This window comes from Mauremys mutica, chromosome 8 (genome assembly GCF_020497125.1).
Source record: "Mauremys mutica isolate MM-2020 ecotype Southern chromosome 8, ASM2049712v1, whole genome shotgun sequence".
Taxonomy (NCBI): Eukaryota; Metazoa; Chordata; order Testudines; family Geoemydidae; genus Mauremys; species Mauremys mutica.
In genome coordinates, this window is record NC_059079.1 from 89,014,837 (window position 1) to 89,036,142 (window position 21,306).

The following is a 21,306-nucleotide window of genomic DNA, read 5'->3' on the forward strand; positions in this document are numbered from 1 at the left end:
TTAAAATCTTCTTTCAGGGTTTCCAATTTTGTCTGCTCTGAGATTCACATACAAGGCACTAATCCCAGGCCCTCTTTAAATGGCTCATTTTTACTCTATTGTTTTTTATTATCATTAATTCCTTTATCTACATGCTGGCAGGATGGAGAGTGACTTATGGCTTTTATGCCCCATGTCCCACAAGAGAGGTTCTGAAAATAAAGCCAAAGGAAGTGGTATAAAACTACCAACTAGATGACCCACCTGGTGGGGAAGGTTCCCCCCTCCCCAATCAGTGCAAAACTGAAAATGGAGTGTTGGTGGGACCAGCAAAAAAAGGCAAGAGAAGCAGCACCCTTCTTGGTGGCTCACTTGCTAGAGCGTGTGCCTTCAAGCCATCTAAGGATCTCAGTTCAATTCCCAGCTGTCCAGGCATGTTTGGTCCGCACAGGAGATAGACCCCACTATTGGGCTTTCCATGGGGCAGCACTGTTATAGTCAAGGGCCAAGATTTTCAAAAGTGAGTGGGGATTTTGGGCATCTCTGTGCTGGAGTGCCCAACTGGACACACTTTCAAGGAGCTTGATTTTCAGAATGTGCTGAGCACCCATCCTCTGAAAATCAGGCCCCTTTAAGGTGTCTCAGGCTGGACACTCCAAATCACTATATAGTTCAGAAAACATTGGCTACCACAAATATCTTCCTGTTGCAGGAGAACTGCAGGTCTTTTCATTACCCTGCGTGGGCAAGGCTATCAGTCATACAATTATAGGGGGTCATTTTCAATACTGGGAGTTAAATCATCCCCCTTCTGCAGGAAAACCCACAAGAAGGGAAATGTTAAATTTAAGAGTGTGCTAGGCCCATACACAGTCGATTGAACTTGTGTCGTCAAATGGCCTGGCACCCACAGCAGACCACTGCGTGGCACTTTCAAAAGGCCACTTGACTAATAAGCACACGTGCAGCACTGGTGAGTTAACCCTCGTCTAAACTTCTGACCGAGAGCTGCCGCTATCTCTGTGACATGCTCCTTAGGGGTCTAATCCTGAAAGGCCTAGCGCACCTTCACATCCCACGGAAATCAGTGGTGAAGACGCAGCTCAGCACCTCTTAGGATCAGGCCCATGATTTCTAAATACAAATGTCTCCTTCCCTAGATTTCAGGGAAATCCTGCCGTTCTTACTCAGGCAGATCTCCCACTGGACCTAAAGCAAAGGCCTCATCTCCATGGCAGGCACCCTCTAGGCATTCAGCAGCACCTCTACAGAAATATCACCGAGTTTGTAATTCAACACCTCTCTCCTTCAAGTCTTTGTGGACAGTGATATTTAAAAGGGGGAAGGGAGGAGGGCACCTTTGCTGCAATCACTGGAGGCATTTCACATCAAGCAATTGGAATTATAGTTATTACTCACCAAGTCTAATATACCAATGCTATTCCAGCCTTGCATTATAGGGAGAAAAGAAATAAATGTCGGGATAGTCCAGCACCCTCCGAGCATTAGAGCAATGCGCAGTGGTGTCATCTTATTCCTGTAAACCAGAGGCTGGCAGCAGATAGCATAGTACCTAAAAGGGGAAGGAGAGACACTGCTCATCAATAATGGAGATCGCTCCAGAGCTTTTAAAGACAAAACAAAAATACAGTTTATGCCACCTTTTTCTTCTCCTTTTTAAAAACAGAAACACTGTCTTGCTTTTTATAGCTGCTTTTCATCCAAGGGTCTCAAAGCACTTTAAAAGGACGAATGAATGAAGCCTCAACATTTTCCTTTGAGGGAAGTCAATATCAGTCTTTTACAGGTGGGGAAACTGAGGCACAGAGCAATGCAGTGACTTATCTAAAGTCAGAGAGCAAGATAGTGGCAGAGCCTCTAATTTAGCACTGATCTCCTGACTCCTACTCTTGTGCTTTAGACACTGAGCCATCTTCCTCCTCTTAATGATGATGAAGAGCTAGTTCATCTGCCTTCAGTTCAGCCATTGTTGAGATGGGTTTTTTTTAAACTTCAGGACAATGGACTTGATTTTTGGGGGTTGAAGGGGATGGGATAGCAAAAGCAGTACACAGAAATAAACAAAGCATTTCATAGTCACAAAAATGTCTTCTATAAAATGTGACCATATTTATGCGACTCCCTTGGGGTTTCCTCTTTCTTAGCCCTCTTCCTGTCTTCCTTTCTTTCACTAGACTCTTTCCCTGCAGCACTTAAACATACAGCCATGAGGGCAGACCAAAAGTCTGCCCTGGAAAACTGATTATTTTCCATTCTCTGCCCATCAGAGAGGATCTGAGAAATTTAAGTTCTTTCATATCCCTATGTGCATTTAGCATTCATAATAACAACAGGATATAGCACTTTTCTTTCATAGATTTCAAAGCACTTCACGAAACAGTGTCACTATTTCCCTTGTACACATGGGGAAACTGAAGCAGGAAAGGGTGCCTTGCCATGCCCAAGGCCACTTAGGACTGACTCCCAGCCCTCTGTACAATCGACGTGTCACTTGGAGTTACCCATCTGCTTCAAGAGAAGCTACCTACTATCTGCCTAAAAATATCCCCAGGCCTTGAACTCTAAGTCCTTTTCAGAACTTAGTATGTGCCCATAAACAAAGCAGTGCACCAGCCATGCCACTACGCTGCAGGTTTATGTTGGGCCTGATTCAGCAGGGTTTGCTTGGGCAATACTTTCCCTTAATAAAAGCTCTTGTATGATATCTTTGATCCATGGTCTTGCTGATCTTTGATCAACAAATTGCCTAGGGAGGTTGTGGAATCTCCATCACTGGAGGTTTTTAAAAACAGGTAGGACAAACACCTGTTAGGAATGGTCTAGTTATTACGTTGTCCTGCCTTGAGAGCAGGGGAATGGAGTAGGTGACCTCTCGAGGTCCCTTCCAGTCCTACACGTCTATGGTTCTATGAATCTCAAAACATTTTCCAAAGCTGCACCAGGATTATTATCCCTGCTTTTCAGATGGAGAAACTGAGACACAGTGACTTGACCAACGTCACTGGCAGAGCCAGGAATAGACACCAGATCTCCTGACCCCTAGTCAAGTGGTCTATCCAGGCTGCTTTGCTATAGAGGTCTCTGCAGTTTGCCTGGATTGTATTTGATGGAGTGGGAGGAATCAAAGCCAAGTGGTGTCAGTATATAGATATTGGGATGTGGACTGATAGAGGGCAATATAACCACAATACCAACGAAAGTCCCCAAGCTGCGCCTTTCACCATGAGAACAGATAAGGAGTAAACTGAATACTCAGGCGACACAACACAATTTCTTCCTTGACCATATTAAACGAGATTAAGCAAGCACATTTGCAAAGTGACTTTTTATGTGAAGTGTTTGATAGCTCTGCTCACAAAACTGCACTAAAATCTCCTTTAGTACATCAGCCATGCACTTCACAAACTAGAAGCATTTGCAGATGAGAACATTTTCAATTTGCTTTTTAAAGTCCCTACGGATCCAGCAGATCTGATAGCTCTTAGAAGACTGCTCCACAGCCTGATTTAACTAGACATACTTCTTTATTAGCCTGAAAAGGGAAGAGAGGACCATCAGGGGAATACAGGAATTGCCATAACAGATCAGAGCAGTGGCCAAGCTAGTTCAGCATCTTGTCACTGACAGTGGCAAGTCCAAGCTGTTTCAGAGGAAGATGCAAGAATCCCTGCAGAAGACAATTATGGAGTATCTTGCCCATGGGGGAAGGGGGAGAGAGAGTTGACTCTTAGGTGGCAAAGGAAATGTTCAGGCTGCTGTGCTGCCTGAGAGAATGCTACTGTGGGAGTAACCTGTTGTGTGGTGTTTCTGCTCACTGACAGGAGGAGCTGCATCTGAAAATGACTTGAGATGTCTTCTAGTGAATTTCAAGGAACCACAGTCTCCAGGATTACAACAAGCCCTTAGCAAGTAGGAAAGACATGACCCACCATTTGCAGAAAGCGTCTCCTCATATCAGGGCATATTTTTAGGGTGGAGTAGTGGTGGTTTGACTGGTATATTTCACTAGAACTGGTTGAGACACTTTGACAAAATCATATTCTGACAGAACATGTGGCTCCATCAAAATCAATATACTTCATGAAATCGGGTCACTTGTCCAGGAAAAAAAGTTCTGACTATGTCCAAACATCCCATGTTGATGTTTTTGGAACGAAACATTTTGATTTTTTGTTTTGAAATGAATTTTAATTTTAATTTTTGTATTTTGTGTTATATTTTGAAACGTTTTGATCAACCAAAAACACTTTTGTTTTTATTTATTTAAGAATGTTCCTTCACAAAGAATTTTGAAATTTTCTGTGTTTATTCCAATTTGGCATGAAGCCACATTTCAAAATCTTGAAAGCCTTCACTTCCGTCCTCAGCCCAGCTCTATAGATTAATCCTCATTAACTGAGACAAAGGATGTGTTTCTTCACTCAGAATATTGGATCATCGTCAGTGAAGTTAATTATGGGTGTAGCATAATACCAATTTACATTTATGTCATGTCTTTAACCCAAATTTCTCAAAGCATTTTACAAAGGTGGGTAATTATAAGTATCGTCTGCTTTTTACAAATTGAGAAACTGAGGTGCAGAGCAGAGACGTGAGTGGTTCAGGGTCAGAGACTGTCAATGGCACACTCAGGAACAGAATCGAGGTAGAGCTAAGTGAAAAATGCACAAAACAAACAAACAAAACCCTATCCCTGAATATTTGGCTGTATTTTAAGTGAATTGTTCTGACCCTGTTTGCACCCTACTAGGAACAGGTGGGGAAAGAGCATACCCCTCTAAGCACCTGATCTAAAGCTCAATGAAGACAGAGGAAAGGCTCCTAGTGACTTCAGTGGACTTTGGATCCGACATCCAATTGAACAGATGACTTCTAATGGAAAATGACCATTAAAATCACATGGAAAGGTACTGCAGGGCATAAAGTTACAGTCAGGAGATTATAGACAGCTGTAGTGAAACAGCTAAACTTGGTTCCTGAGGGGGACAGTAGGTCCACGTGTGTGGTGCTAATTATGAGATGGCAACGTGCCGTTTTGTGATTGTGGGTCAGTGAGGCACACACACAAATGTTGAGTCACAAGTGGCAGCGCAAGAAATCCTGTCTCAAGAGTGTTAACACCTGATGCACTCTTCAAATCCACACACCTGAGTGCTACTGACGCTTGGGGATGTGATGTGCCTACAGTGATGGAAGAAATGTTGCTGTAGGCTGTGTCTACACTACAGGCTTATACCAATATAGCTACAGCCCCAGAGCTATGCAACTATATTCCCTGTAGGGTAGACATGTGTTAAATATTTACACATAATAACTTAACTATAGGAATGCTGTATGTATTTTAATATTGAATGGGCAATTATGGTTTGGAAGAGATATTTTGCAGATCTGGCCTGCAAAAGCTCGGAATCAGTGCTATGTAATGCAGCAACGGTATCTGGGAACCCATGGGATAAGAGCACTGCATTAAAGTAGTTACCTTGGAATAAAAAAGCCATTAAAAATAGGAACAAACCATGTCTGGCTGCCAGCAAAGAGAATTACTTTGTGTGAGGCTTGATGCTGAAATTGGCCTAATCTCTGAATGGAGGCAAGGGAAGGACACCTGTGACCATAGGAGCTGACTCTGTGGGTATTCTGGGGCTGGAGCACCCACAGAGAAAATATGGGGAGTGCTGAGCACCCACCAGCACCCCCCCATCAGCTCCCCTCAACCCCCCATCACCACCTCCTGCCCGCCGGCCGGCAGCCCTGTGGATCAGCACCTCTCCCTCCCTCCCTCCCCGCACCTCCCGCCCAATGCAATCAGCCATTTCGCGGCATGCAGAAGGCTGGGCAGGAGGGAGGAGCAAAGACACGGCATGCTCGGGGGAGGGGGTGGAACGGGGCAGGAAGAGGCGGTGGAGCGGGGGCAGGAAATGGCGAGGCCTGGGGCAGAGCTAGGGGTCGAGCACCCCCCGGCACATTGGAAAGTCGGCTCCTGTGCCTGTGCCAGTCCACTTTATGAGTGCAATAGCATCATCCTAAAATGTGACAATAAGAAGCAGCAATGGCCAGGACACAGTGAATATTGTAACCACTGTTCTGAGAGAGTCCCTGACTAGATTGCACAGGACACAAAAAGCCAGACTTAGAGAGCAAACATCCCATTTCTATATATTACATCCTCAATTGCATAAATAATATAAGCCATGCATGTTAAAAGATGGTTTCCATAATGATTTCACTTGCAATAGCAGATATACTTTGTCTAATATATCCCTCTTCCAGGGTTGGATCCAATTCCCATTAAAGTTAATGGAAAGAATACTAATCAGCCTGATTCTTATTTACATTTAACATCACTCTAGCAATGTAATGGGGCCTTAGTGTAAATGGAAATCAATCCTGTTTACCTTAATGGGAGGTAGTCTTGGGCCTTAATTTACTAGGGGCAGGTCTTGAGTTACTGCTAAGGACTGGTGTGAGCTTTAGGTCATTCTCATGGAGTGAGGGAATAAGAGATGTTGCAAACAGACAAGAGGGTCAATGTCAGCCTTGAAAAGGGACAAAATAAATACTTCCTTACATAAGACCAGCCATACAGGGTCAGACAATGGTCCATCTAGCCCACTATCCTGTCTTCCAACAGTGGCCAGTGCCAGATGCTTCAGAGGGAATTAACAGAACAATTTGGCAATTTGGAATGATCTATCCCCTGTCGTCCAGTCCGATCTTCTGGCAGTTGCATCCCTGACCATCTTGGCTAATAGCCACTGAAGGACCTCACCTCCAGGAAATTATTTAATTATTTTTGTTGTACGTTTGGCCTTCACAACATTCCATGGCAACAAGTTCCACAGTTTGACTGAGCACCGTGTGTCTCTGTGATAACCAGTCAGTACACATAACCTTGTGCCATGTTTACTGTAGCTTATTGATGCTGGGTTTTCCCTCATTCTCTATGTGCTTCTGTGCTAAGGAAATAAACAGTTTGACCCTTGAGATCAAACAAGTATTTCCAGTAAAGTCATTTACTTCTTAGTGAGACAGATGGTACTACTTTGGGCACCATTTACAACAGCCCTTGTGTCACTAAGTACCAGGGACACGGAGTGAGATACTTTTTTTCCCCCGTCCCTGAAGAGATGCCTACTAGAAGGTGCTGTTCAGTGCTGGATGGTTGTAGCATTCAGCAGAAGCAGCTTTATAGCAAACAATTGCTGAGTCCAGACAGAATGTGGTTTTTGCAGAGAGGGTACAAAATGAAAATAAATAAATAAATGGGAGAGAGAAAAAGAGAGCTCAAAAATCCCTCTAGCAATTAACATGTTGAGTCAGGAGTAGTAAACTGATAAGGAAATCATCAGGAAATGTTTCCAATTAACCATATTGGAGAAACCATTCATCCAAGTGGTTCCAGTTGTTAGCTTTCTGAACCTTTATCTGCACTGCAGCTGACAGCATTACATTGGCTTGTGCATGTTATTAAAGGGCTATTAAAATAAAAATTAGGACTGTAAAAATAACATCATAGGCTCTCATATTTCTTCCCTCTCAGTGATCCCACAGTAATATTTCTCCACATACATGTCAAAATGTGATTTTTTTTCTAAATGCCACTGCTGCACACTTCACCTGGGACTGGAAAGTCAAGTTAGGTCCCTTCTGCTTTTCATCATCATTATCAATAATAAAGGTTCTGCAACCAGAACATGGATAACAATTTTACAGATGATGTGTGAGCCAGAGAAGAATCCAGCTCCCTATCCCAGGTTCAGGTCCCAATGGAGGTAATATATTTTACGGGATCAACTTCTGTTGGTGAGAGAGACAAGCTTTTGAGCTACACAGAGCTCTTCCTCCTGACTTCCTCCTTAACTTCAGTGGGATTCATATCTGGCTACATCAGGGATGAATTTTGTGCCATACTTCCTGATTCCCAGACCTACACCCTAATCACTAGAGAACACTCTCTCTCTAACTCTGAAGGGATGCTGAAAGACCCCATACCATGGCCATAACAGTTTATGAGAGCTATAAATAAACCCTCATGCTTCGGGGCATAAGTCAATCATTACCTACCTGGGGTTAGGAAGAAACTTCCCCAAAGGGCAATTTATTGAATAAATTGTCTGTTCTGTGGCTTCTTTCACCTTCTTCTGAAGCTGCTAGTATGGGCCACCATCAGAGATGGAACACTGGACTAGCTGAACGACTAGTCTGATCCTGTATGTAATTTCTGCCATGTTCCTATGTCTCTAACCAATGGGTACTGCCACGATCAGCTGAGTACATAAGATAAAATATGAGGCTCATAAAATCAAAGTGTCATAAGAGCAAATGTGTCCTGTTCCTGCTTGTGGGACTCCCACTTTTCTGGCTGGCTACCAAACAAATCAGGCCACGAAGAAGACATAAATGCTGGTGAAGTGTAAGATGTCCCCTATTAACAATACCTTTGTGCCTAACAGCTCTCAGTGCTCCACAGAGAGGAGACATAGATCACATTCCCTGGAAGCAGGAATCGTCTAACAGTAAACTGTGGAGACAGCAGAGAGGGACTGTGAAGATGAAGAGGAAACAGAAAGGAAAATGCCCCTCATTTCTCTCCATGAATTTCTGCTGCAGAACACCGAAGCTGTCATGCTGGCCCAAGACTGTGCCAGGGAAAGTGATATATCCTGAGTCATGGGTGCCTACTGATATGATTTAAGTCAGTGTTTCTCAAACTTGGGATGCTGCTTGTGTAGGGAAAGCCCCTAGCGACCGGGCCAGTTTGTTTACCTGCTGCGTCTGCAGGTTTGGCCGATCACGCCTCCCACTGGCCGCGGTTTGCTGCTCCAGGCGGGAAGCGGCGCGGGCTGAGGGACATACTGGCTGCCGCTTCCAGCAGCTCCCATTGGCCTGGAGCAGCGAACCACGGCCAGTGGGAGCCGTGATCGGCCAAACCTGCGGACGCAGCAGGTAAACAAACCAGCCCGGCCCACCAGGGGCTTCCCCTATACAAGCGGTATCCCAAGTTTGAGAAACACTTATTTAAGCTATATAGGAGTGACTCTGCCCCCACAACCACCTTCCCCCAAAAAACCCTGCAAAACCAAAGGAAAATGAAAATACAGTGCCTGATAATCAAACCAACCTTCATGGGATTGCAGTCTTAGTTACTGCAAAGGTGCCTTCGCCTGCTAGGCTCACAGAAGGGAGAAAGGAAAATGAAGGGGTTCTGCATATTTGTGACTCAGGCTAGCTGGGAGCATTGTGGGGCCTGGAAGTGGAAGGTGTAGATCATGGTGTGTGTTTGTACAGCACCAAGCACAGTGAAGCCCTGATCTTAATTAGGGTCCCTGGGCACTACGGATATACAAAAAATAATAATAATGTAACAGACACTCCTAGGCCATGGAGTGTCTGTTACATTATTACTTATCCTCAGGGTTTCTAATACAATTTTGTTTGAGCTGAGCGTATCTGTATACCGTGATGAGGATTGCTCCTTAGTTACAACAGTCAGGCACTTATACACCCACCTCTACTAGGCAGGCTGGTCCCTTGGGTGTTCTTTGTATTTTAAATCTGCTGATGTATTGTCATGTACATATACCATGCATGTAGCACATATTTTATGAACACAGTTAGACCGAGGAAAATGTATTGCATTTCCATTTGAATCAATTAAAACAAAAATCCCCATAAAGTGTCTGGGAAAGTAGTAGTTTCTTGCTGAGAGGATAGAAAGTCTGTCACTTTTGTTTGTTCTGCCTCCATACTATCATACACCATGCCACATACAAGCAGGCTGTGTACATGGTGTCTGAACACCCTTCCATGGCAGTATTGTCTGCTCCGATCTGCTTTGTATAGCAGGGTAGGACCAATTTATGTTCACATTATCCTATGAAGCCACCATGTTCAGCCAGCATAATACACCAAGGCACAGCAAAACCTAGACTAACAGTCACCTGCCAATTGTGCCCTCATGCCCCAACAGCCAGGAAATTCCTGAAGGCTCTCTCCATACAAAGTGCACTGGTTTATGCAGCCATGTTGTAGAACAGTCCGAGAAAGAGCAATCCCATTGGAAAACTCTTCTTTCCCACTTGCCTGTGTCAAGTAAATTTTTTCTTTGCAGATCACAACTTGTGTAATAATCTGGCTACTAAAGAAACCCTGTTCTTTGCATTTGCCATTTTTTTGTTTATTTTAGTCCAGTAAAGCACAAAATTTTACACCACCCTCTCAACAAAAAATCTGGAGAAGATAAAGTTTTGAGTCAATAATTCCGCTACCATTTGAAATCTAAAAGGCAGCATCTCGACTTATTTATGCCAATGTAAAATTGGATCAACTTTTATTGATTTAAGTGGCTTCACAGAGGTGTGAGATCGTCCCCAAGTTACCAGATTCTTCCATCTTTGAGTAAAACAACCTCCCCTTTTCCCTGCAAAGCAAACACACATTATGGCCCCCCCAGTATTCCAAATAAAGCACTTGTCAGTTCCTGGTCAAGAATGAAGATGTCCAAAAATGATTTCATCTAACAAAATGAAAACCCTTGTTAGAAAAATAATGGCCCTCTGGTGTCAAGATAATTATTCTGGGGAATAATCCTAAAGAGAACAGTTAATTGGAGCTGGGTAAATTTAGCTACTAATACAAACAAATGCATGTTGCCAAATGGAGACAGAAGACTTCACCGTAGTCCCTTGGGGGAAGGGGAGGAAATTGGCAGCAATAGCAGCAAAATATATTTATAATACATCTAGGGATTTTGTAAAGATTAGTAAAGGACATTGCTTCCCTCAGGCTGTGCCATGACCATCTGCTCTGTTATTTTTCTTTATACTTTCAGCCCTTGAATTCTGCAGCCATTGCCTTAATTTTCCTAAAGAGCAAAGAAAGTACGGAGCTGAACGCTATTATGGAACATTTCTAACATTACGTATCAAGTCTTCTTCCCTTTGTAAATGGTATTCATTTACTCTACTTTGCCCTACTCTTTTCCCCCAAGTTTCCATTCTCTTTTCACACAGGTTGTGCTTCAGGTGAATGCTGTAAGAGGCAGGGTTCATTTGTAGCTGGAAAGGGGATAGAGAATTTATAGACTGGTTTTAAATGGTACCAGATGGAAGGTGTGCCGTACAGTCAGATTGCTGATCATTACTCACTGGTACATGTTTAAAACACAATAACTCTCCAAAAATAACCCACTTTCAGCAAGTCAGAAACCCCAAAGCACTATCTATTAAGCTGCAGTGTTATGAATAAGCTGCTTTCTAACTTGCTTTGAGAAGGAGATATACTGTCTAGAGGTCGGTGTGCAAGGAGTTCCTGAGTTCTAATCACAGCTCGGCCACTCGCACCCTCTTTAGGCAAGTAACTTGACCTCTTTATGCCTCCCTTTTCTCATCTGTAAAATAAAGATCAATGCTTACACACCTACCTACATTCCTGAAGCCCTCAAAATCAACCTGTTATGAAGGGAGAAAATTCTTCAGGAGACATTCCATTGAATAATACTGACTTCCCGTAGGGCACATTGCACTTTAAGGCTCCAGAACATCATCTCCTTAAGCGCTTGTGTTAATTTAATGTTTGAACATTACATTAATGTTAATTAATGTTTGTACATGGCACAAGGAGCAACTGTCATTCTACTGCTCCAACACTCCCCAGATGCATCTGTTTTGCCTTAGCACTTATTTAGCAGTAGGAGACCACTATTACATGACATGTTTCTATTCCATTAACATTAGCTCTTAATATACACACACATCTGTTATGCGGCATGCTGTATAGCAAACCTGCAAATGTTTAGTTGGGGCAGCCAGACGACATATCCGGTGCCTAACAGAAATTTAGACTTGGATGTGGATTTAGCTGACCAAGATACCGGCCAAACAATATTGAGGCAGTGTTTGCAGGCTAGGTGCAATGACCGAGGTTATTTTGGCTCCACTGATAGGGAGAGTATGCCTGCTGTTCGCTATGTGGGTTCACAATCTGAGGTTCTTGTTGGATCCCCACCTGCTCCAGGCTATCCAAGCAGCATCAGTGGGTTTTTCCCCATCTGTGCCTAGTGAGAAGTTTTGGGGTGGGACCTTGCTGTTTTTATCCTCTCCAGGGCATTCTGTGTAGGGGCCTGCTCCTGATGACCATTAGGAAATTCAGCTAGTGCAGAGCAGTGGCCCAGTTGCTTAGTGGTGCCTCCGCTGGGGAGAGCTCTACACCTGTCCTCCAAATCTACACTGACATTCAATTCACTCCCCATGCAAATGAAGAGGTTGTGCCCCTCTCCATGTGGGGTACAAGGGCAACTGGGCAAACAATCCCTGGGTTTAAACAGGAGGCAGCTTCTGGCAAAGCATCCTCATTAAAGGGCCCTTGACTCTGGAACCTGCTTCTTCTTTGGTCTAACAGAGCCCAGGTCTGCTGGTATGTAGGGCCCGTCAGTTTTCGAAAAGGAGTTGGCTTGCAAAGGCATATATGGAAGGAGCTAATTGCTAGTCCTAGTAAGTTAATTGTGTTTGAAAGATTTTATTATTTCTCCTTGGTCTCTTTGTAAGTGATGTCATTGTTTTTATTGTACAGACATCTAAAGCAGGTGGTTAGACATACATAAAAAAATACTATAGATAAATAAATATTCAGGTCTAATTCTCTCCCCAGCACAAAAGAGATGATCAAACAGCATAACCCAGTGGTAAGAAAATCTGGATTCAATTTAACATTGAACTTCTGACACATTGTGAAAAACAGTTTATTCCGAGACCATTCTGCTAGTCTCTGCATTTCTCTGCTCTTTATATTTTGTTGCCAAGGTCATGTCATCTGTTTCTGTTGCTTCCCCACCTGAAGGCAATGCCAAATTCATTTGAGTATTTTTCAGAGACAGTAATGAAAAGAGATACAAGATGTTATCAAATAAAAGTCTTGTAAAGCGGCACCTTCCGCCCTTTCCTGAAGTGATCAACAGAATTACTTTCCAAAGTGGATTCTGAGAATTAGCTTAACAATGCTATTTCCTAAAAAATATAAGTATGCTCATAAAATAAACAGAAGGCAGGGGATTTATGAATCACAGAAAAATACTGGCTAGAAAAATAGACTCCAGTGAAGTCTGAATGAATGGAATAGCAATAGCTAGAGAAAATAACAAGAGAAAAGTGCTCCTGTCAAGAGAATCTTATAAGAAAAGAGGCCCAATGAGATGTGCCAGGACATAATCTCTGTTCAGGCAGAACCTTGCTGTCAAGGCTGCTGAAATGCCAGTGATAAACCGTGCCTAGATGCTAGGCTGAGTCATACTCCCCTGGACAGAAATCCTGGCACTTACGTAGCTGCTGTTATCTTTTCAGTGCCGTCCGTCATGATCACCTCATCTACTTGCAGCTCTAAACACAATTTCATGATTCAATATTCTCTTGGAAAAAAATGATAAATTAAACATCCACATCTTTGCCAAGAAACTTTACCTAAACTGAGAACTCACTGGTAAGAGATTAAGCAAAGGAACATTGCTCTAACTAGAGCTGTGTGGAAGACAGAAGTTTTGTTTCGCTAAGGATTTAGAGGTTTCAAAATCTGGCTTCATTCCAAATTGGAGAGAGAACCAAAAATTTCAAAATTCTCTGGGAAGGAAAATTCTGAAAAAAAACTTGTTTTGGGTCATTCAGAATGTTTCATTTTGACAAAACTGAAACTTTTGATGTTGATTTTTATTTTGTTTTATGATACTTATATTTATAATATTTCACAAGGTATCAGAGGTTCATCAGTGTTTATTTTGTATAACACAATACAAAATGAAAAGTCAGTTCAAAATGAAAAATCAAAATGTGTCATTCTGAAAAAGTGGGACATTCTGATATTGTCAGAACTTTTTTTTCTGGGTTTTTGTTCGGAACCAAATTCCAGATAAATTGACCTGATTTCATGAAGCTTTTCAATTTTGACAGAATTGCACATTACAACGTAAAATGGTTCCGTCTAAGTTTCTCCAACAGCATCCAAGTGAACATTTTGAGTGAGACTGAAGAGCCGGCTGAAATGCCTGCAGAACCCTGCAAAGATCATACTACTTAGAAACCTTTTCAAGTCTCAATTAATGTTTGTACAAGGGAGAGGAAATAAGCCTTGCAAGTCTGAAGGCCAAGTTCCAGGTGAAAGCTTTAGAACTGTGATTAGAAATCAGAAGCTTTTCTGAGCCTCCTAGATCCCTTCTATAATAACAAGTGTTACACGCACAGTGCATTTGGATTACACAGTGATTACACAATGGGTCTGTCCAGTCATTAATTACTATTAGAATGCATGGTACGGTGTACCTATTTCTTTTAGTCTGTAGCAGTCCCACAATAATATTTTGTGGTCTTTCTGCAATGATTAAAAAGAATCTGAAATAAAAATATTAAAGAATTTAAAGGAACTGGTGGAATTCTTTTAGTGGTTTCTATTAAAAATGTGTGTGAGAAATGGGCTTTTTACCTTTCGTTTCTGGAACAGAAGTGAAGCGACACTGAAATTTCCATCTTGCCCCACTCAAGGGGCTCCCAGATCAAAACTGGCAATTTTATTTCAAGGGAGGAACACTTCCCTTGGGGTAGTCCCAACAAGATAGTGGCAAATTTAAGAGTAGAGAAATACAGTTTGCAGCCCCCAAGTTGTCAAATGGATCCATGAATCTCAGTGTTTTCACCAATTCCTAGTTCAAATTTATATTGTTTTTCTTGTAAGAGAGGTTTGGAGCAGGAGCCAACTTCTTGAAAGTGGAGGTTAATTCATCTCTACCAAAAGTCATAAAATATCTAAGGACCACTTAGAATGCTCATGAACATCAGGAGTGATATTCTGGCTCCGTGGAAGTCAATGGGAATTTTGCCATTGACTTCATTGCTGCCAGGATTTCACCCTAGGGAGTTTAAAACACTCCTTGCAGCCCTGCTGCAGTGCTTTCACAATATCCCCTGAGCAAGGAGAGCTGGCATTATGCTGGTAACACCATTACTACTGCACCTGTATCCATGTTACACCCTAAACACAGTTACACATGTTCCTCGTGTAGATGGGGTCCTACGGCAGTCTTTGCTTTCCCTTTGCTCTTCTGTCCAAACTCCTAATATGGGACATGGAGAGGGAAGCCTGAGGATTCATTTTAATTAATGAGCTGTGTACAAGATAAGCCAAATAAGAAGTCGACGTTCATATCCAAATCTTGAATGGACATGCCCATGAGGAAGTTAATGTGCTTTTGGTCTTTAATCATTTTGCCCGGGGTGCATGAATGGTTTCAGGCTTCTTAATCTGCAAACAGCATTTTGTGCACTGGATCGCCATTGCCTATTGTAGCACAGATGGGTTGGGGATATGGGAATTTCCAGATTTCCGGAAAGCTGCCAGCTCACATTGATGAGTCAGTGACACACAAATACAGTGTAGATGATGGCAGATAATGAAGAAGGAAAGTCTCATGACACAAAGGAACACAGAAATTAGAGATGAAAAAGACTTTCATATGGTCATTTTGGTTTATCCACCTGCCATGCAGGAGTGTTCCCTGCAACACACACTGAGGCACATTGTCCAATCTGCTTTAAAATGACTCCAGCACCTAGAGTGTGCTGCACAAAGATGCTATATTTTTTTAATTGCTGTAATAAGTTTAATAAAAATAATTCAGCTTCCATCACTCCTCTCTAGAGAGAGGGAGAAGACTGGAAAAGAGAGACTTAGGGTTACTCTGAGGAGAGAGGGCTGGCAAATGGCTTTCCCTGACTCACTTCCATACTGTTTTTATTTGTGGCAGTTTAGAACAGTTCATCTGCATTTCGCTAAACTTAGGTACCTGGCCAGAGATGTCTGATGCATCTCAGTAGTGTTGGGAACCTAACTATGGAGAGGACTCCAGTATCCACTGCCATGTGATTTCCTTTGGCTGTTCCTATAGGTGGAAAGGTGACACATCCTCTCACAGAGGATCTGCTCACTAAAATAGGTGACTTTGTCCTTCGTCAGCTTGACAGCTGTTATTCTTGGGACTGGGACTTTTACAGAATAAATAACAGTCTCATCTCTGTAGAATCTCATTGAATGGAAACAGCTAAAGACAGCTAATTTGATTATGAATTCTCCACTCCTCACAAGCCAGAATATCCTCTAGTCTCTCTCAGATGAGACTGTCACTGTAGGAGAGCACAGGGTTTATTGGATCCATTCGCACTGCGACACATAACTTGTCATGTAAAAAATATTGAGTGAAACCTTGGCCCCTTTGATGTCAATGGCAAAACTCATTGATTTCAATGGAGGTCAGGATTTTACCCATGGAGTCAGACCAGGTAACTTTCCAGGTGAAATTCATAATGAGATCTAAGGGGAGAGGGGCATATGTCCTGCATAGACAGAGAAAATCTCATTATCCTATGGCAAGTCCAAGTACCTTTGGAGAGGAACAGCATTGCACAGGGCTGTTTTTGCTAGTGCTCTGGTCATGGTATAGCCTGTAGTGGTCACTTCTGTAGCAGGTATTTAAAGTCATTTTGAAAAGAGAACCAAGACAATTACAATGCCAGAGAATTACTTGGAATTCTCAGCAGACACAGGACTTGTGCCATGGAAATGTCAGTCTCTCTGCATGAAGGCATCGAGCGGCAGATAAATGCTGTGATAATTACCAGTGTCAGACTGTATTCAGCAGCCAGCCTAGAGAGCTTACTTCTCCTCACCTCCCTCTGATTCAGAGCAAAGCACTTCACACACTGTACACAGAGCAGCATGTGTATGGAGAGCAAGAGAGAGAGAGTGCATGCCCAGAAACAGCAGCCTAACATCTGCCAGTGACCACCTGACAACACCAAAAAGAAAGGAGAAGAGCTGTGACCTTCTGTTTCAGTCATTGCATCTCTATGTCCTAACTCTCAAACATGGATAGAATTTCAGTGCACTCATAATTCATTTAGTTTCTGAGTGCCTTCTGGTTCTTCTCAAACAATTACACCGCTGTTTAGTCTAATATTTCCCTGTGACTACATATTATGGGATTTCTCCTGGGGCTCTGCTGTTTATAACAGTTTATAACTGCCAGTGAGTTCATAAGCAGACGGGTATAAGATTTTCTAATGATTTTACTGTGGCCCATCCACTTAGGGTGGCATCCAACTCCTGGAATTTGCAAATCCCAAGGTTTCCAAAATGGTTCATTTCTCTCCACCAGTTCTGCACCTGGTCTAGGTGATTTTGACTCTTTAACCAGGGAATATATATATCCTTTTTCTATTAAAATTTATTTTAAATTCTAAAAGAATAAGAAGAATATTCTATGTAAGTGATAGGTTGAAAACCATACTATATGAAATTTGCAAAACCAGGATACTAACTGTCTCATGGAAGTACAAGCCTATTTCCTTCTGTTCCTTTGGCTGATCATTTAAATGGAATGGTCCTCTTTCTGAGGACCTTACCATGTGGACTGCTGAGCACCCTCAAATCTCACCGAAGCCAATGGGAAGCTGATGGATATCTTTACCTTGCAAGATGAGGCCCTCAGTCTGATAGTTCACTCGGGGTCAGGATGCACCATTCCATAATGTTTAAGGGTGGTGTTTTCAAAAGAAGTGAGCACTGGCTTAGCTCTGTTTCCACTGAAGTCAATGAGCATTTTACCAGAACAAAGTTAGGCCCATGCTGAGTATTTCTGTCTCTCTCACCCTAAGTACTTCATTCCAGAATGCATACATAAACGGACAGTCCCAAAGCAGATGTATTTGAATGAGCTAGGCACTGTACAAAAATGAAGTACAGTCCCTGCTTCATAGGCCCCATCAGACTGAATTCACCAGAGATCCAGCGGGGCTTGCCTTTTATACTTGTTTGTACATAACTGCCACAATGGAGGCCTGATCCTAGGGCCTCTAGATATCACCATAATACATATAACAATAGCACTGTAAATAAACACACAGAGAGACACTCTGCAATATGCAATAACTGCACTGAATTATTGTACTGCAACAGCATCCTCTGCATCTACTGCCAAATTAGTGGTACCCATCACTTTCACATGGTTTCAGTGTTTGCGCTTCAGCCTTGTGACTGGAAAAAGTTTGTCGTCCCCCAACCCCACCCCATCTTTAATGATGAGCTTCAGATCGGTGCCCCACAAAGTGGTACTACTAAGCTCCCATTTCTGGTTGTGCTGCTCCAAACCCCAGTACTTTGTTATACACTATTTGTGGTATTTTCCATCATATGAGTAAGGGTGGCAGTTGCCACAGAGAAGTTGTAAGATTAGGATGAGGAGCTGCTACCTTCCAATTGTCCCCTTTTGACTCCCCTTTGCTCTGTTAACTCTTCTATTAACCCTCACATAACTTCATGATTTATAAACTGCTTTCCTCTGTTCTTTCTTGAACCAAACTAACTGTGGCCCAAGTCCATAGGAATAAGTGAGTCCTCAGTACCTGGTTGCAGAATCCCTTTTACCTGGTGCATTGTGTGTACTTTTAGCAGCCCTTGTTTTATTGGGCAGGCTTCATATAGTAAGTTTCAGGTTAGTTTACAAAAATCTCTTTCCATATAAAACTGTGATCACTGCAAGATCTGCATCACCAGAACATTAGAATCAAGCTACACATCTTGACAGTAACTGATCCAACAGTGGCTCAAATACAGCGGCTCTAACGATGTTAATGAGAAACAAAACTCTGCTTGTTGCTCGAAAAATCTCAGCATCTTCCCTGTTGGAAGGAGGCAGCCCTTAGAAGACAGAATTTCCTGGGAAGTTGGACAGGCACAGAAAGAAAGTGGAAAGCAGCATTCAAATAAGTGTGGAGTAGACACAAGAGCCTGGGGTCTACATTAAAGGAGTAAGGCCTTGCTCTTCAAAGAGATGCAAGAAACCCACAGTGAGGAGAGATCCCTTTTCACTGTTGATTGTCTCAGAACTTTTTTCGGGAGGGAGCCGAATGGCCTTGGTGTTCTCATGTCTGTATGACCCACTGGGTTTAATTAAAGGCTGGAGGATTTAACTCGCTAACTTGGCAAATGTTTATCAGGAATTTCAATTTTCGCAGCTCAGTGCTTAACATCTGCTTGATTGATAATCAGCTAAAAATGGAAGTGTGTGAACCGCCCTGAGGTAATGAACGTCTCAGGTGGCACCTTCAGATTTAATGCTTCATTTTCACAGGCCAGCTATCTTGAATTCCAGGTCGTGTTCCAAGACAGGAAATATGTCTTGGCTATCAAAATATCCTCTTCCATTTCATTCAGATACACTATTACTTCACTTGCCACTCTGAACTGTTGCACGGGGTTGCTGTGTAGTGTTAAACAGCTGCTGTGTCCCACCCCAAAGAAAAGCAGCATTTTAGTGGTGAATTCAGCGTATTAAATATCTTGCAAAGTGTGTAGGTGGCTTTGGAATCTTTGGACAAAAGACTACATAAATATTAGTTGTCCTCACAATTAGTTGATGTTAAATATTAGTTGTCATTAAAATCAGAAAAGTTCCTCTATCCTTCTCAGAACCTAGAATGCAAAACTTCACCCTTACTTATTAGTACATCTGGTCCAAAAAAAAAAAAATCTCAAAACATTTTCTGATGAAACCACAATGAAACTTTTTACAGAATGTTTTTCACTGAGGTCAAAACAAATCTACGGTAGTTTTTCAATGAACAACTGGAAGTAAAAAATCAAAACATACTTTTTGGAGAAAGAAATGACAGTGAAAAAAGTTTTGGTTTTCAGGGAGGAGTTTATTTTTTGTTTTTGTGGAAAAAATAATTTCTTTGCAGGAAATTTTGAAAAAGCAAAAATGTTTCAAAATATCATATCAAAAAAATTGCCTTTTTTTTTGTTAAACCAGCTGTACTTATTAGCTATCACCACAAGTGAAGTTTAAAAGTGACCAAGGATGCCTTGGAATAACAAACATTATGTGCTGCTGTTTATTTTTTTCTACAATCTAGTAATAATATGCCAAAATATATCATACATTAATATAATTTTCATCTGGTTATACAGCTGCTAATAATAGAAATAGCAGTACCGAATGCACTTTACATATGTCAAGGAGACAGCATTGTGAATATAAAGCTGGATAGTAATTTGGTATATCTATGCCTGTGGATGTAAGATTCGTTATAATGAATCAAACCAGTTGCTAATCAGGTCTGGAATCCAGCCTCCAGACCAATACCTGATATTTCAAAAGAAGACAAACTCCTACTAAAAGTGTACCAAGTGCTGCATCAAGAAGGAAAAGCCCTTTGTGACTGCCGGGAATCTCTTCTGTAATACATGTTTTAAATATCTCTTTTTTAAGAAACAGAGGACATGGTTCTTGCAAGATACTGAGCCAGAACCTCAGCTCCTGAAGTCAACAGAATTTACACCAGCGGTGATGAGCTCACTCAATATAAATAATACCTTTCTTCAACTCTTGTTACATTGATGAAGCTTCAGTGTGCTCTCTCCATTAGCTGCTACAATAAGATGTTTACAGCTGTGCTATACATTATACAACATATTCATACATGCCTCTGAGCTGAGAAAGAACCCTTGGATATGTTACTTTTTCTTAAGACCTAGTGGTGCCCATCATGACAAAAGAAATGGCTGGCAAAAACATGTACCTGTACATGTCTTTCTGCTCATACCTGTCTAGGGAGATACAGCAGAGGTGAAGGATTGATGCTGTGGTGAGCAGGACATCTAGAGATGTTCGGACCAGGCAGAACATCTCTCCATAAATCCAGTTATCCTGAACCAGCTCAATAGCTCCAAAAGGCATCACCAGCACCGACACCAGCAGGTCCGCAAAGGCAAGTGAGACAATGAAATAATTGGTCTTGATTTTCCTACAAGACATATATTAAAAAAAACTCAGTGGGACTTTTCAAAGCAGGACATCCCATGTGCAGATAGACCCAATTGTTCACTAAAGGGTCCTCTAACCTACCTCTGAACGATTTTAAATGGTTGTCCCTAATTACTTTCCTGGTTTGGGGGGTGATTGTTCACAAGGTCCTTGCATGACTGCATGGGTGTTTCTACCTGTGCACACAAAAGATGCAACTGGACATGCACATGCCTGTTTGTGTGACCAAACTGGCATGTTATATGCACCACTTTTCATTCTGTGTGTGCAGAATGCAGCACTGTGCACATACAAACAGACTCCAGTTGAGTGCATTTTCAGTGGCTCTTATTAAAAGCTGAGAAAGCCCCAACATTTTCTCTTGTTTTCCTTGTGCTCTGTAGCCTCTCTGTTTGATTCCCCTCTTTATGCCACTAGTCTTACCATAAATATTAATAGAAGTATCA

At 42.1% G+C, this 21,306-nt stretch overlaps 1 protein-coding gene across 1 annotated transcript in view; it reads right to left on the minus strand.

The window, feature by feature from the left end:
- Positions 1 to 21,306, minus strand: part of HTR4 (5-hydroxytryptamine receptor 4) — a 226,342-nt gene that overhangs the window by 91,423 nt on the left and 113,613 nt on the right. Inside the window, exons 5-6 of the mRNA XM_045026269.1 lie at positions 20,640 to 20,840; positions 1,399 to 1,552 (exon numbers count right to left, since the gene is read on the minus strand). Coding sequence (XP_044882204.1) covers positions 1,399 to 1,552; positions 20,640 to 20,840 — 355 coding nt within the window. The remainder of the gene's footprint in view (positions 1 to 1,398; positions 1,553 to 20,639; positions 20,841 to 21,306) is intronic.